The sequence below is a fragment of the Rhodnius prolixus genome, unplaced genomic scaffold (genome assembly GCF_049639745.1).
Source record: "Rhodnius prolixus isolate KJV_2025 unplaced genomic scaffold, Rpr scaffold_4, whole genome shotgun sequence".
In the NCBI taxonomy this organism is placed as follows: Eukaryota; Metazoa; Arthropoda; class Insecta; order Hemiptera; family Reduviidae; genus Rhodnius; species Rhodnius prolixus.
The window spans coordinates 29777160-29792992 of NW_027411614.1; the positions used below are offsets into that span (position 1 = coordinate 29777160).

At 29.1% G+C, this 15833-nt stretch overlaps 2 protein-coding genes across 2 annotated transcripts; both read right to left on the reverse strand.

Moving 5' to 3' along the window:
• Window positions 1-2790: 2790 nt before the first annotated feature.
• LOC141456247 (reticulocalbin-2) lies at window positions 2791-6491 on the reverse strand. Its single transcript, XM_074132038.1, has 6 exons — window positions 5978-6491; window positions 5751-5898; window positions 5349-5487; window positions 4834-5038; window positions 4050-4173; window positions 2791-3184 (listed from the first exon to the last, which is right to left on the reverse strand). The coding sequence occupies exons 1-6, from the start codon at window positions 6189-6191 to the stop codon at window positions 3013-3015; spliced, it is 1002 nt and encodes a 333-aa protein (XP_073988139.1). The 5' UTR covers window positions 6192-6491; the 3' UTR covers window positions 2791-3012.
• A 2381-nt stretch (window positions 6492-8872) lies between these two features.
• LOC141456249 (peptidyl-prolyl cis-trans isomerase B-like) lies at window positions 8873-14107 on the reverse strand. Its single transcript, XM_074132044.1, has 5 exons — window positions 13895-14107; window positions 12495-12702; window positions 10760-10879; window positions 9318-9400; window positions 8873-9209 (listed from the first exon to the last, which is right to left on the reverse strand). The coding sequence occupies exons 1-5, from the start codon at window positions 13964-13966 to the stop codon at window positions 9072-9074; spliced, it is 621 nt and encodes a 206-aa protein (XP_073988145.1). The 5' UTR covers window positions 13967-14107; the 3' UTR covers window positions 8873-9071.
• Between the last annotated feature and the right edge of the window lie 1726 nt (window positions 14108-15833).

Here is a 15833-nt window from a genome sequence, read left to right on the forward strand (position 1 = left end):
TCCTAATAGTTGTATAAAAATCGGTACAAAGAGCACCATCCTAAACAGCAATGATGGAGGGTGGCTGCTATGTGCTCTGTCTTAAACGAGGAAAGAATTTTAAAAAGTTCTTAAAAAATAATTATTAAGTTTTCTTTGTTAAATTTCTACCTCTGACAGGTATTAGGAAGAACGTTTAGGAGATTTAGCCTCAGTTTTGCCAGCACTAGTTCTTATATGCCCCATCAATAAGTAATAGAATTTAGAGTATCCCAAGAGCTTCTGGTCGCAATAACGGTTAATTTTTCTGATGTCTATTTTTATTTGGCATCTGGCACTCCAATAAAAATTCTGATATTCTATTATATTTATGTAGCATGTCGAAGCGTCACTTGTCGGGGCCATCGGTTAAAAAGACGAGCCTCTATTTACTTTTTTTTTCAAATACTTATCCTTTTTGATTTAACTCTGTTAACAGAAATAGATTATGTTCTTCCGAAACTTGAACCATACAAGGGCCAATATTTTACAACCTTCTGATACGAGCAGTATCTTTGGATCAAAAAATTATTAACCACATAAAAAGTAGGTCATGGAGAGGTAAGTGGTAATCAGAGAGCCCAATTGGGGTGGCCAATTTATTTGGTCGATTTGCGAAATATCAACGTTTAAAAAAGGTACATATTAATGAAAGCAAGAAGATTAAGTGGCCATTTCAATATCTAAAGAACTTTTTAAACTTTCTCTATAAAGACAAACGAAACAACAACGATAGAACGTGGACAGGTCATGTTCCTTAGTACTGCAACCACAACGGCTAAATGACTATGAAAAGTGCACTCCTGTAACGTTCCTTTTCCCTCGCAACAGAATAATTTAAATTTAATTGATCTCTCGCAATTTTCACCACGATACAATAAGGCCTATTTAATAACGTTCTGTAAATCATTTATGTATTATTCACGGTTGGTTTCCTAAACAGATTCACACACATTACTTTGCTGCAAATTGCTTGTATTAAAAAAAATAACAAATACAAAATCCAAGGACCAGAGCAGGATTAATGCTCATTAAGTTGGTATAACTTGGTCCATGAATTCTACCCACATGATTCCTTACTTACTTATATTTAAAAAAAAGAAAAAAGGATGTGATCACAAATTACATGAAGTAAGTGCAATTCAAAACGCAAAAATGAAATCAAAAGTTCTTCCTTCAAAAAACTTTTATTTATTTTTTTGTTTTTTGTCCGTTTATTACATTCCGAATACATGAAATAAAATACAAAACGGTATTTTAAAGTTTCATTATACAAAACATACCACTATTACAGCACACTGAATGCATTATTTAAAAAATATATGATAATATATATCTATATGAAAACAGTTGCTTATGAAAAATTAAGTTACCAAATTATTTCTTAATTTGAACAGCCCCAACTCAAAAATTATCACAGCTCTGCCAAATTATCCCAAGAACTTGTCAGCATTCTGTATTCATTCTTTACTTTCTCTACTTTATTTTGATTAGGAGCTTTTGTGACTAGTACAATTCTAGAAAATTATTAATATTGTTTTGAGTATTCGAATACATTTTTTTAAAAGGCTCGTCATCAGAAGTCATTAAGTTCTTTTTTGGAGACCACTCTCACGACAGTCGTTACAAACAACAATGTCCATTATCGGGCAGTGAGCTATAAAAGGCTTCTAGAAAAAAAAAAAAATCTAGGGACAGAGATTCGAACCCTAGAACTCAGCGTGGAGTTCACAGCACTGACCACTGAGCTGATTCCTTCATTCTGAATACTATTCATAAACTTCCATCTTATAATTTGAAATTAGTCAATTTTCATTATATAAATTTTAAACACTCCTTTTAAACTAGGCCCGGATACCCCCGTATTCCGTTCTTCAGCGTTGCAGAATTAAAACCAACTAACAAACCAAGAGAATTTAAATAATTTATTAAAACATTTTACTCTCTTTGAATAAAATAATATAAATTTATATTAATATAAATAAATTTGTTACTCTGTTACAACTTTAATCTTTTGCTTATAACTTTCTTTGTTTTAAAGAAAAAAAAAAAAAGGACCCTTGCACATTAATGCTGAAATAAACTCAATATAATACGACTCTACGCCTTCTAATAGGATGAAGATTGTTTATTTAAACTCTCCGCTTCATAAAACAATGCAATATCACATACATTAGATTTTTCATTTCTTAAAATTCGTTTTCTAAAAATCTTCTGAACCATTACATATATTTTTTTTGTGATTGATATAAAATAATGTGATTCATCTGTTTAACATATTTTCTCCAAAACGGAACGACAGGTAAATATGGCCCTTTAGTATAATATCTCTTAATTTATCTAAGAATCCTTCTCAGAAAAATTAAATTCTAGTCTCATTAAAAACATTTTTCTGAAGTGGTGCGGACATCCAAATAAAAAAAAAAATCTAAATGGTCCTTCAGTCTAATAGGTTGCACATGCCTGCTTAAAAGTACCATGCATAACGTTAACAGTACTTAGAGTACCTTCGCGTAGATGAACTACATAAAATTTTATTTCTTTTCATTATCAAGTCAAAATTTTCGAGAAAGTAATTAAAAAAATTAAGCTTGTTAAAATAATTTTCATTTTTTCACTGTTGCAAGCATCTTTTTGTAACTTATTATTATAAATATAAACCTACTCTACCTAAATTTTACATTTTAAATTAATACTAACAGTATGAGTGATTTAGTAAACACATAGGACATCGTTTAGGTTACAATTAATCAATCGAATTCTTTTTCCAAATGAGTAGTCAATGATGGCGAATACTTCTCACATTATTAAACTCTAAAAATTATTAATCATTGCAATAATAGCTACACATGCTTTTAACTGCACCTGACTCGATTTTTCGATCAAGGTCTCCAATACTTTAAAAATATAAATACACAATACGTTAATATAATATATTAAAATATAAAATTCTCTTTACTGCGCATGCATTTTGTTTGACAGCAATGATTACTTTTACAGTTCATCTTGGAAAGCATGAATGTTTTGCAATTGTTCTCCATAATCCGTAGCTTCACTTCCTACAAATATTTCATGATTTTCAAGGATTTCTTCAAATGAAAGTAAATTATCGTGATTATCATCTGCTGAAGCAAATAGGTGATTTACTTCCTCTTCGGCAATCTCACTGGAATAAATTATAATCATTCTTTATTTAACATGTTATTAAAGTTACTAGTATGGTCCCTTAGTAATTTAGAAATAAATAAATAAATCATACAGTAAATTTCTTTTACATACACATATGTAGTGTGCAATAAATGCACTTTATTTACCAAATGCAGAAGAATATTCATGCAACAGTGACAAGTTAACAAGCATGATCTGGATGCAAAGTTCATAATAATATATAAATAAACTGTAAGGTTATATTAAGCAGCAAATAAATTAACAAAGATAGCAACGAAAGTAAATTTGGTTAATCAGTGTGTAACTCGAGAACAACAAGGATAGGACCCACCCCTTATCACAATAATAATAATAATAAGCAAGGAATTAATTTTAAAGTGGAAAAAAGAAGCAAATCTCAACAATATGTCTTACAAAGGAGGAAAATCAATCTTCGAACAAAATGGATAATAGTTTAGCAACTTTACTCTGTCAATGATAGGCTTTAAAGAGTGGCTATTCTCCTCACGATGATTGAAACAATTAAAGTCCTAGTAACAACGCATGTCCACTATCAATAAAATGATAGACAGACAGCTCACAGACCATTGAAAGTCATTTAGAAGCTACGCTTTTTAAGTTCATAGGAACTCAAATTAATACAATTTAACGCCCTGTTACATGAGTTGCTACAGAAATTATATCTGTAAATTCCGATTTGATACAGATAAAAAAAAAGAAAAAAAAAAAAGCATAACTAGAAAAAAATAAATCAATTATCAGAAAGTCTCGCATCGTAGTGAAAATTACCTAACTTGATTTAAAAACAAACCGGAGATGAGTGAGTTTTTAAAGCGTTTGAGAAAATAATATGCATAGCTTACCTATTGCTTGGTACGACCCACGATAAAATTTCATTTGCATTGAGTTTTCCATCTCTGTCTTTATCAAATTCATTATCAAATTTATCTTTTTCACTTAGAAGCCATTCTTTATCTTGATCTTTGGCTTAAACAGAAAAAAAGAGAGCAATATACTTTTTTAAAAAGTATAAAAATATAAGTAAGTTCTCTCATTTGCAATAATGTGATTTAAAAACAAAAATGTCTTCAAATATTTGGACAATTTTTGAAGCGAAAAATTGTGAAAATATCAAAATGGCGAAACTAATAAGGGACACAATTAAAAAAAAAATTTGTTTCCCTTAGATAATTCGTATAGAAGATAGACAAATGGAAAAGTAGTTAGGTCTGTCGAACGTTGTATGTCATTATTTTGAATAAAGAATTAAAAGAAGAATCTGGATTTGATAAAAAAAAAAACTCGTACTGCTAATCTCACAATTTTGTATCAATTTTATATCCTTGTATATTGTATCAATTAAACAACCCTCATACAAGTTTCCTGCGGATAGTTTGAGTACAAAAATTGGAAAGAAGAAAAAAATTGGTTTCATAAATTGTTTAGTTTAGAAATTCTAATGGTTATGTCTATTTTCAGCGAATACGAGTGCTTGACTAAAGTTATTTTTGGTATCTAATTCATTTTTACTTTAAAGGAAAAGCGAGATTAGCTCGTAACAAATACTGCTCTTTTAAAATCTGTAGAAACCATGTGCGTAAAAACGAGATTGTTCAAGTTAATTTAAAAAACATAAAAAAAAAATACCTTTTTCTCCAATAAATTCTTGGAAATCAATTTCTCCATCTCCATTACTATCCTTATCTTCTAAAGTATTTTTTAAAATAAGTGGTAACATATCAGGATGTTCTTCTGGATGCGAAAATGGTACAAATTCTACTTTATCTAAGACACCATCTTTATTTTTATCAGCCGCTTCGAACATTAACTTATCATTTTTAATCATCTGTAACTAGAATGCGGAGAAACACTAATATAGTTTTTATTTTTTTAAGAGCATCAATGAAGTAAAATTAGGATAACTTTGTTGTACTGCAGAGATTTTGATAGTTCATTTATATAAAATGAGAATACATTAAGTCCTAAAATAAAAGTTAAAAAGTCCTAAAAATTAAGGTATTAAATGTCCTAACTACAATAAAGTACAGTTGGAAATATACTAAGAAACATTCAACAATAAACATACATACAAGAAGTAAACCATAAACTACCGAAATCACAAAATTAACAACTGAGCTAAACTTTTGATAAAATACACTCACATTACTCTCCTCATGACTATGAATATCTTCCTCGTCAGATCCAAAAGCATCAGATTTGTATTCTTCCCACGTAACTTTCCCATCATCATTTTCATCAGCATCTTCAAACCTATCTGCGGATTCTTCTTCTGTAAGCATCCTAAGAAATGTAATACTTTTAAATTAGTTAATTTATTAAAATTATACAAACGCATTTAAGTTTACTGGAAGCATTCACAGCTTTTGAATATCAAATACTGAACTTAATGGGTACTAATTTTTTGATGCTAAGGAGGAAAAAAGAAGTTATATATTATGTTAATATTTGGAGATTTTTCTTATTTTGATAATAAGCGCAGTAAATGTTAAAAAAATCTAATCTTAAAATTTATATATTGAATAACTAGGAATGAATTTATTTACCTGAAAGATCTCAGAATCCAAGCTCTTAATTCATTTCTCTCAATATGCTGATCTTTGTTAAGATCCATTTTACCTAAAAGAATTCTTAATCGCTTTTTTGCCTCTTCAGGGGCCAGTTGATCAAATTCTTCCGCATCTTTGATACTACCTAATGAACCATAAACAAATCTCAAAAGTTTCGGCCATGAAGGAACTTTAGTAAACCTATAATTTGTGAAATTTCTTACCTAATATAGCTTCATGATCAAATTCAGAATGATGCTCTCCATCTATTATGTGATCATGATCTCTTGCAATATAAGCACCATCTTCAATTCTTTCTTTGTTTAACTGGTGTGTATGTATATGGGCAGGCGATGCAGGAGTGACTTCAAATGTTAACTGGCTAATAACTATTAAAGCCAACAGACTGGCTTTTTTATGTAAAATATAGTGCAACATATTAAAACCCAACTATAAACTACTAATAACTGAATACAAAATGTTTATTCAGAAAAAGCATTCAGACGGGTTCTCATAATACATTGAATAGAACTATAATCTGGGCCCAAAAGGCTTAACTGGTCACCGTCACAACAATAAGTTAAATATACATCACACCGAATCAAAAGCAGAACTGAAACCTTTAGCTCAAGGCCAAACAAATTTTTTTGAATATTTCGTCAAATTATCTTTTTTCGTAAGCTGTGAACTAACTCCACTTACCGGTGGCAAAGAGATAACCACTAAGAAGGCAAAAATATCGAAATGTATGGTTTGTTGTAGGTTACAAATAGCTCTACCTGAGGGCTGCATCTCTGAAGTTTTGCCTTAAAGTTTGATTACAGGACATTTCTTTTGAGTAATTTTTTTCACTTTGCATTGGGCAATATTGTACTTCATGCATACATATATTCTTTTATAAATAGACATCTAGTTGATTTGTCCCAAGTTATTTATTTAAAGTTATAATAAGAAAAGATCTTATTGAGATAATAAATTTCTCAACAATTCCAACACTTTGTATCAGAAATAGTTGTATTTATAATACCAAATAATTTATTAATTTTTCTAAATAATAGTATTTGTTCCCTTTTCGGTTATGATCATTTGGGTCAGAATAATTCTATTTCTAAATTATAATTGAGCTGGAAGTATTTAGCTAAAGCCTATAAACTGAGACTTCTTATGAATAGAATTTCCTAAAATTTTTATATTACTTCATCAGAGGATTCTGGATGTTTCAATTCAATGCTGGATGGTTGTGCCCACGAAGAGTTACCTAGGACCTTGAGTTCGAAATTGGAAAACGCCTGCGCAAGTTATAGCATCTTCTAAATATAGAACAATAAATAGGCACAAATTCATAATTCAGTATAAAGTCAAGTTTATAAATTCAAATGAAAGTCAATGGTGGTCTTTGTCCGTATCATGAGGGAATTACGATTTTTTTTTATTTTTATATAAGATATTGAATGTAGCATAAAATTAAACTTTTTTGGGGGCACTTCATAATTGTGGCATAAACTTGAGAAACATAATTGCTTGAACTTAATTGCGATTTTTAAAACTATTCAATAATACTTTTCCAATAAAGCAATTAATTAATCTAGGTTCAGCTTTTAGCATTCATTATGCTTCCTTTCCTTCCAATTAAGCCGGTACAGATAAATTTTAACATAACATATCGGATTATATCTAAGGACAGTATATATTTATTTTGTACGTATATTGTTTCTTTATTATAAAATTTAATCATTACAATTTAAAAAATATTGTAAATAAACAACTTCAAAAGAAAGTCTTTTCAGAGTTGCTCTTAATCTATGGTTAATTTTGTCATGAACCATTGAAAAATTCCCAATATTGTAAAAGACATTCCTAATGGTACAACAGAGGCTTTCAGAAGATCATCCCAGCTAAAACATAGAAAAGAACATTACAAATGTGAAAATAATAAAAATATTTAAGATAGCATTCCATTTAAGAACAGTTATCGTTCTCCTTTATTTCTCGGAGGTCAATTTTATCACTTGTAATAATTATTGTTTGTTTCAATTATTGTTAAGTGTAAACCTGATAAATCTAATAATTTGGGTTTTGAATAGTTTTTGAAAATAAAAACAATGGAAAATTTTTGTCCCCGAACTGTCCCAAAAGTTTATCCTTAAAAAACCTCTAGAGACCCTTCTATAATTCTGCGATAAAAATAAAGAGCTTTTGCATTGGAAGAAATAGTGAAAGCTCATAGTTTACAAACTGGGAACCTACTCGTTTCTTTACTGGTCCACATTTATGGCCTCTTGAGCCTAATATGTGAAAATAAAAATGTTTTAATCTAATTAAGAAATGTATATAAAGTTTATGACAATAGCGTTTCGCTCATCAGCCTGGTCGATGTTAAACTAGCAATTGCTTTATCTGTAGTGTACGAAACTAAATTAATTGATTGTGGTGATTATTGTTTTTTAAGGACTAAACAGAATTTATTCAAAAGCTTCAAAGAATAAGATCTGTTTACTAAAAAGAAAAAAAAAAGTAATTGTCATGCATATTATTAAAGGCAACTAAAACTCTACATATCATTTATTCTAAACAGAAATGCTACAAATTATTTCTCTTTCAACACATTTTAAATCTGTTGGAAAATAAGAGATTTTACAATGTCATTTACTACAAAATCTAAATTATGAGTGTATTTTCTGCAAAAAGCCGATATTCTTATACCCTGTTTATACTCACCCATTGTCACGATTTTACATTTTTAGTGGGATTATTTAGCTACTTTGTAGTATTATTATTTGTATAAGCACTTAAACTTAATGTAAGAGAAAGTGAGTTGTATCATTCATTCTGTGTCTTTTTATTAAGCGTTAGAGTCTCAAAACAGAATAATCAATATTCTAAGGACTGTTTTACTTTTTCAAACTCTTTTAAGCGAAGTGAAAAGGTTATTTTTACAGCATTTGACTTACCACTACTACTTAAGGAAAAAGATAATTTGCGAACCACAAAATGATGTGTATAAGTAATTACCGGGAAATTATTGTAATGGTTGTCGGTTAGTAAAATGGGAGTCTACTTAAAAAATTTATAATTACTGAAGAACTAGTAGGATTAGGAAAAATAAAAATACGAATAAATTGAAAGAAAGATTTTTAATGTGAAATCTTGGGTATTTTAAAGAATAATTTAATTACAAATTCGCAACAAAAAATAAAAAAATGCGGATTTTATTATAAACCACATTGCGCAAGGAACATAAAACTATCTCAACCTTTTTTATTACACACTAAGGAAAATACTCTCGACAAAACATATGTAACTTTGCCTCTTAATAGATTACTCATTCGAAATGAAGAATGGTTCTGGGGTTGGTATTTCTCCACAAGCCTTAATTGCTACTTCTTTTAAAGGCCTGTCTGATGTATCCGTCTTCAAATTTTCTATTATGTGTACGATTCTTTGTCCTTTAACCACCTGTGCAACATTTATCAAATTCAATGACAATTGAATTAAATGTCTCATCGATGTTTCAAAAATATGTAAAAGAAAAAAACAAATTATTTGACTGAGAAAGCATCTTACTTTGCCAAATACCACATGATGATCATCCAACCAAGGAGTTTTAATAGTAGTTATAAAAAACTGAGATCCATTTGAGTTAGGACCTGTAGACATCAGTTATATTCAATTAATGCATAGAAATTTAGTAAACTACAATATTAGGTTCGTTTTTTAAACAAATCAATTCTAATTTTCTACGAACACTTTTTAAATCTTCTGAACTGCACTCTCTCTAAAACTTTAGTATCCTCTAGAACTTTGTAGATTTAAGTACAAACAAGGTTGAAGGAAATCATGTTGGAAAAGGAAAAGGAATGAAATGGTAGTTAATACAAAAAAATATAATAACAAAAAGTTTAAATAAATTTTCTAGTTTAGTTGTAGTTAGTAATCGAGGCTGAGTTAAAGAACACCTAAGAAAAGCGCACGAACAATCTCGGCCGGCATGGTAAACCAATTTTTGTAACTTTAGATAATGTAATCTTTCAAGAAGTTATGAAGCTTAAATACAAAGGCCTATCAAATTAATGTAATTACTCTGAACTATCAGATAAAAGAGTATTCGATATCGCGAACAATATAAAGAGCAATTACATTCCAGTCAACTGAATAATTCTTGACAATAATTATTATATGTAATCGTGGCGCATGTAATATGTATTTATTAGTCAATATATATTTCAGTTGCTCATTGGACATAATTGAGTAAGTATTTAAGAACTGAAAAGTAAGTGTATAACTAGGAACATTCTGTAGACCGGATTCTGTTACGATACTAGGGACTGAAACTTATGTATTATGTATTGTAAGGTTGATGGATACGTTGTAATTTTTACACCAACCCTTCCAAAAATAAATTGGGTGCTTTACTGACTAAATGCAGAGCACGAAAGAAGAAATTAAATTCTGGAGATAGTAGGGAGGCTAAAAATGGTCGTAACTTAAAAAATAAAATAAAGTTGCTAAGGCTTTGAAAGTTTCGAGCAATCTGTAGATGAAGAAGGTGGTTGTCCGGATGGTTATTCTGCAATAAACAGTTTTAAAAACCAAACTCAGAAGAATGATGATTTTAAATTAATCGCTTAAAGTTCATGAGAAATAGTGAGCTTACAAGTGAAAGGAATGAAGTTTATGGATGCAATTCTTAAAATTACAGATAGCATTATGAAATTATTTAATTGTCCACATATTTCAAATTATTAAACATTTACTCATAGCTTAAAGGTCAATGAGAAGGTAAAGTTCTGATAGCTATTCGTGCATCTAAAGATCGTTCCAAGGACAAAGATGGAGACCAAATTCTATGTTACTTAACTCTATGAAATGTAATTCACTATCACTTAAATCCAAGATTAAAAATATAAACTGTTAGATTTCTCAGAAACAGAAATCGTATACCTACTAAATCATTAATACAATACTTATAAATTATCTTTAAATGGATTTAAATGATTCTCCATTACCTCTATTAGCCATACTGAGAAATCCAGCTCCAGTGTGCTTAATTCTAAAGTTCTCATCTGCAAATGAATCACCGTAGATACTAGTTGATCCTGTGCCATCACCTTTCAGAATATCTCCTCCTGTTATTTAAAAATGTGTACTTTTTTTTTAATTGTATGTTAAATATAAAGAAAAAATTAAGCAGCTTATAAAAAAAAGGTAGAAAATTTATAAGAAAATACTTAAGTAATTTTGACATCATAATTGACCACTCCTTTTTTGGGGCAAAGAATCGAAATTGAGTAAGATTAGCAAGAGAGCCATTAAACAGTATAGGCTGCCCTATCGAGGTTCCTAGCGTTTCAAAATGGAAAAGTATTTTTCGTAATAAAATACTGATCAATTAAGAAAGCATTCTACTATTGTATTAAAATTACATTTTGCTCCGAATATTACACAAATATTACTAACTTAATATCTAGTACCATCGCTTGAGTGAATTGTCTACAACTTGCATCTTATGTGTAAGATCAGAATATCTCAAAATTGAAGCTTAACTTTGGTATTTGGTTTCGATACTATTTTTATTTTCAGACAATGATTTCGACGGAAATCCGACAACCAAAAGTATAACTTTACTGGTTTGTTCTCTTTTTCTTTGTTTTTATTTTCTCTGAAATTCTTCCAATTGCTTTTGAAATTTGTACACTACATACCCATATAAATATAGTGGGTTTTCAAATTTCAAAATTTGGAAATTTCTCGAAAACGGCTCCGAGTTTCGTTCATGTACGAAGATGTAAAGATGTTTTGATACTCAGATATTAACTAACTTAGCTTGCCTCGTACGCAATGAACAAGCTGCAAGTTTTCAAAAATAAATTGATTCGTAATGCTTTAGGGTCACTGCAGAATGAACTAATTCACAAGGAGGTGAAAATACCCATAATAAAGTACTTTATGGAAAGCAAACACTTATATTTCTGGAGAACACTGTAAAGGCTGGAAAACATCACTAACTCAGAAAGAATTGGTCGGATGACAACATTAAAACCTATCACTTGATGACTTTAAATGTACACTTTGTGTTTTAAGCAGGGGCACATCATTTGTTTTAAGGGGGACACTTCAATTGTAATCTAAACATGGCTTAACCTGAGATCCCCTACAAAAACAAATTTTCGGTAGAAAATGTGTTTGATAAAAGTTATAGACATTTCTACGGGTTTGTCATTTACAATCTTCAAAGAAAAACTGTGTATTTATATATCTACTACATAAATATATACATCTTCTTTAATCCCACCTGTTTTTGGGGTAAAAAAAAAGTTAATTTTTTGAAGTACTTTACAGGAAATCTTATCTAAGAGCCTACTGATTTTCATTTTCAGATTTTTTGTTTCAATATCTCGCACATCAATCGCAAAATGTTTTTCATTGTCATAACTTCATTTCGAAATGCTGTTACATTTGAGATTTCTACACTTTCAGTAGTAAAAACAAAGTAGAAAATAATTAAAAATATCCATTGTTATGTACAAATAAAGCTACCTGATAAACAAATAAGTAGAACGTTTGGATTACAAATGGAGGCATATTAAAGCCACTTAAATTACACATGGGAATTATAAGGGGAACTAAGCGCTTACAGAACCATCCTATTTGATCAAACTAATCGAAACATTAGGCAAATCAACTTAGAATAATAATGACCAATATTTTACTACTTATTTATAAAAATGCATAATAACAAACCTTGTATCATAAATTTCTTGATGACCCTGTGAAATACACTTCCTGCGTAAGTTTTACCATTTATACCAACCGTAACTATTTTATAAAAATTTTCAACAGTTCTAGGAACATCCTCTCCAAATAGTCCAATAACCAATCGTCCTTCATCTTTACCATCTATAGTTATGTCAAAATATACTTGTTTTGTTACTTTTAACTTCTGAGATCCCTGCAATAGATAGTAAGAAGCTTTATATGTGATTATTATCTTACAAATCCAATTATTTCGTCATTTAATACTTTTCTAGTAAGTGCTTAACAAATGTATAAAATCAATATTTGCAGCACTTATTTTACTCTCGAAATAACTCCTTTTCAATAAAAATAATGAACAAAATTTAAATTATAGAAATTATTTTTATTTGAAATGGCATTCGCAAATTTCAGATGTAAAAAGGAACTACTCCCATAGGATTTATCTAATAAATTAAATTTTCATCCGAAATTGGATTCTGAGGTGATAAGAAAAAAATGAAAATTCTTCCTAAATATCATCTATATCTGATCAAAATAATTTAAAAACTGAAGTGGCGCAAAAGATTTTACAATATAGATTTTATTTTCATCCTAAAAACCGATTAAAACTCAATGTTATGAGAAACGAAAGAAATCAGCAGGAGAAAAAGAAAAAAAAAATCTTAGTGGTTGACGAGACATTTTGATTTTAATCATATAATTTAAAAAAACCACGATTGAAGGGTATTGGTTAAGTGAAAGGCTATAAATTTGCGAAAGAGGAAGATTTAATTTTTAATTTTTCTTTGTAAGTGTTATTCAATTGTTATAGTCAATTAAATTTAATCTCCTATTTTTAGGCTTTGAATCATCTTTATTGAAGTATTGTGTATTGTAGTAGCGAGGTGAAAGCTGTATCCCTTTCACCAGCATTACATTTTGATTCTTTAGAGCCTGTTAGAAATTATTACATCTTGATAATTCATATTTATTTAATTAGCAAATATTTACATGATGTTTTGATTAAATAATTTACTATTAACCTTTGAAAGTTGTGGTTTTGAAATGCTATAATGTTATTTCTTCTTTACTAAAAGTTGCGTAATCTAATTACCGATAGAAAAAATAAACATGCATTAAGCAAATATTTATTAATTCCTTCCTCTGTTAAATATTTGTGACCCTCGTACAACTACAAAATAGTGAAAACTACGAAAATCCTATAAAACATTAAATTCTGTCAGCAGATAAATATCTCAACATATCCATGCTAAAATTATTATATTATAGTAATGCTAAATATTCGTTTTTCCAGTGTAATAATTGGAAAAATTCCTGTATAAAAATCTAAAACTATAAATACTCAAAATTATACATTTATAATTATATTAAATAATGATACTCACATGAACAATAGGAACTGCAATTAATGAAATAAGAAATATAAAACTAAGGATGTTTGGTTTTACAGAAATCATATCGAATCTTTCCAGTATTTCTTGGACAATCTGTGTCTGGAATACTAAAAACTCTTTTTAACAGCAGGACAATAAATGAAAGAAGCTATGCGAGAACTATGGAATATAGGACCAACTCAGGATCGACTCTGTTGCCGGAAAGGGAAGGGCATCAAGTTCTCCCTCCACTCAACTACACGCTTGTTCACCTGCTATCTCAGCTTAAATTGACATTTAGCGAAATTAATAATTTCACATGTTGCCGTGGGTACCGTTACCATTGGTATTCGAAATGTGGAAAAATAATGAGAAATGTTAAAGGAATTTATCTTCAAAAAAGATTTTCTTTATCTATTGCCGATAAAATTAAATGATAAATGTTACAATTTTATCAAAAAACAATTTGGAATTAAATTTATTAATTTTATTAAAATTATATTTGAGTTTACATCCGCTGCATTTAAAATACTCTAAGAAAAATTAGGAAGCTTTTCGACTTACAAGAATGTTTATCATTGAAATTAAAAGCGCAGCCTGGTACAAGAAAGCAGGTAGTGCGAGACGACGGATACTTAGAAAAATTAGTACATTTATAGTCAAATTGTTATTGTAGGACTAATAAAAAATAAATTTTTACATAAAATGATAATATAATCATTAAGTATATATTATATAATTACTTTCTAATACTCTTCTCTTTACAGAAGGTTTTCGATCTTGAATTTTCACCTAAAAATCCGTTTTAAGTTCCCCTTGTTTTGTTTCGTGTGTGTTATTTCCTGTCACTCTGTGCGCGTGTGTATGTTGAGGCTAATAAATGGACTAGTGTTGGCGTATCTTCTTTCTTTGGACGCCACTAAGTTTGTAAACTAACCCAACGTTAAAATACAAACTATTCCCACATCATAAAAACTACTTAAACATCAAGTTAGCAAAGATGTTTCTAGTCAAAATAATAAGTAGGCTATTTTGGGTGGCAAAAAACTCATTCCACACAGATATTTATCAGAATGGCAACAAAATAAATAGATAACAATTATCATGATTGAGTTTCAAATAGCAGCCAAAGTTAGGGCTTCTAAATACTATTAGTTAGTTTAAATACTATTAATTGAGGCAGTCAATATTAAGCAAAAGTGAAACAATTGAATTGTATGATTAGGAGGAATAAGTTTTATTTGATTTTGTCATTTTCTGGTTGTTTTCTGAAGTAATTTTATTCTTAACTAAAAAATGCAAAAGTATTTTATTTTTAGTCGTTGAAACATATTGTAAAACGACTAAATATTATTAATTTAGAGGATAAATATTTCCATATCAAAAATTCTTTTGACTTTATTAATTGAAATTTGTAATCTAGATAATCATTCAAATGTATTGGTCAAATACCAATAGTTAGTTAGTCTGAAATACATACATATTTATGTGTTCTAACCACATCTGTCGGTCGAACATTGAACCACCAATTTTATAAGCTGTCTATTATTAAATGAATAATACTTTTTGTCGCCTATTAGAGCTGGTAAAAATTTAAACAAAAATTATTAAAAAAAATAAGACATTAAAGTAGCAGAATAATAGACTCTTGATTAAATTTACGCCTAAATAACAATATTATTATATAAATATTGTACAAATAAATACAAACTAAGAGAAACACTGCCACGTAAAATAATTAATAAATAACTATTTAAAACTGGAAGTTTTTAAAATTGAATTGTTGCTCAAGTAAATTAGATGGAATAGATGGATGGATTAGGATAATTAGTTAAATGAATGTAATAAATTTTGAAGAAATACCATGAGAGGTATTGATATTTCTTCATATATGTAACCAGTCATGAATTAGGACTTAAATTACTGCACAGAATCTGATGGGCTTGAATAG

Excerpts from the sequence above, each read along its gene's own strand:
- LOC141456247 (XM_074132038.1), bottom strand. The coding sequence starts at position 6,191 with ATGTTGCACTATATTTTACATAAAAAAGCCAGTCTGTTGGCTTTAATA. Across the intron at positions 5,899-5,977 it reads TGATCATGAAGCTATATTAG|GTAGTATCAAAGATGCGGAA; the intron begins GTAAGAAATTTC and ends ATGGTTCATTAG. Across the intron at positions 3,185-4,049 it reads TGGGTCGTACCAAGCAATAG|TGAGATTGCCGAAGAGGAAG; the intron begins GTAAGCTATGCA and ends AATTTATTCCAG.
- LOC141456249 (XM_074132044.1), bottom strand. The coding sequence starts at position 13,966 with ATGATTTCTGTAAAACCAAACATCCTTAGTTTTATATTTCTTATTTCA. Across the intron at positions 9,401-10,759 it reads TCTCAGTATGGCTAATAGAG|GTCCTAACTCAAATGGATCT; the intron begins GTAATGGAGAAT and ends TGATGTCTACAG. Across the intron at positions 9,210-9,317 it reads ATCATGTGGTATTTGGCAAA|GTGGTTAAAGGACAAAGAAT; the intron begins GTAAGATGCTTT and ends AATGTTGCACAG.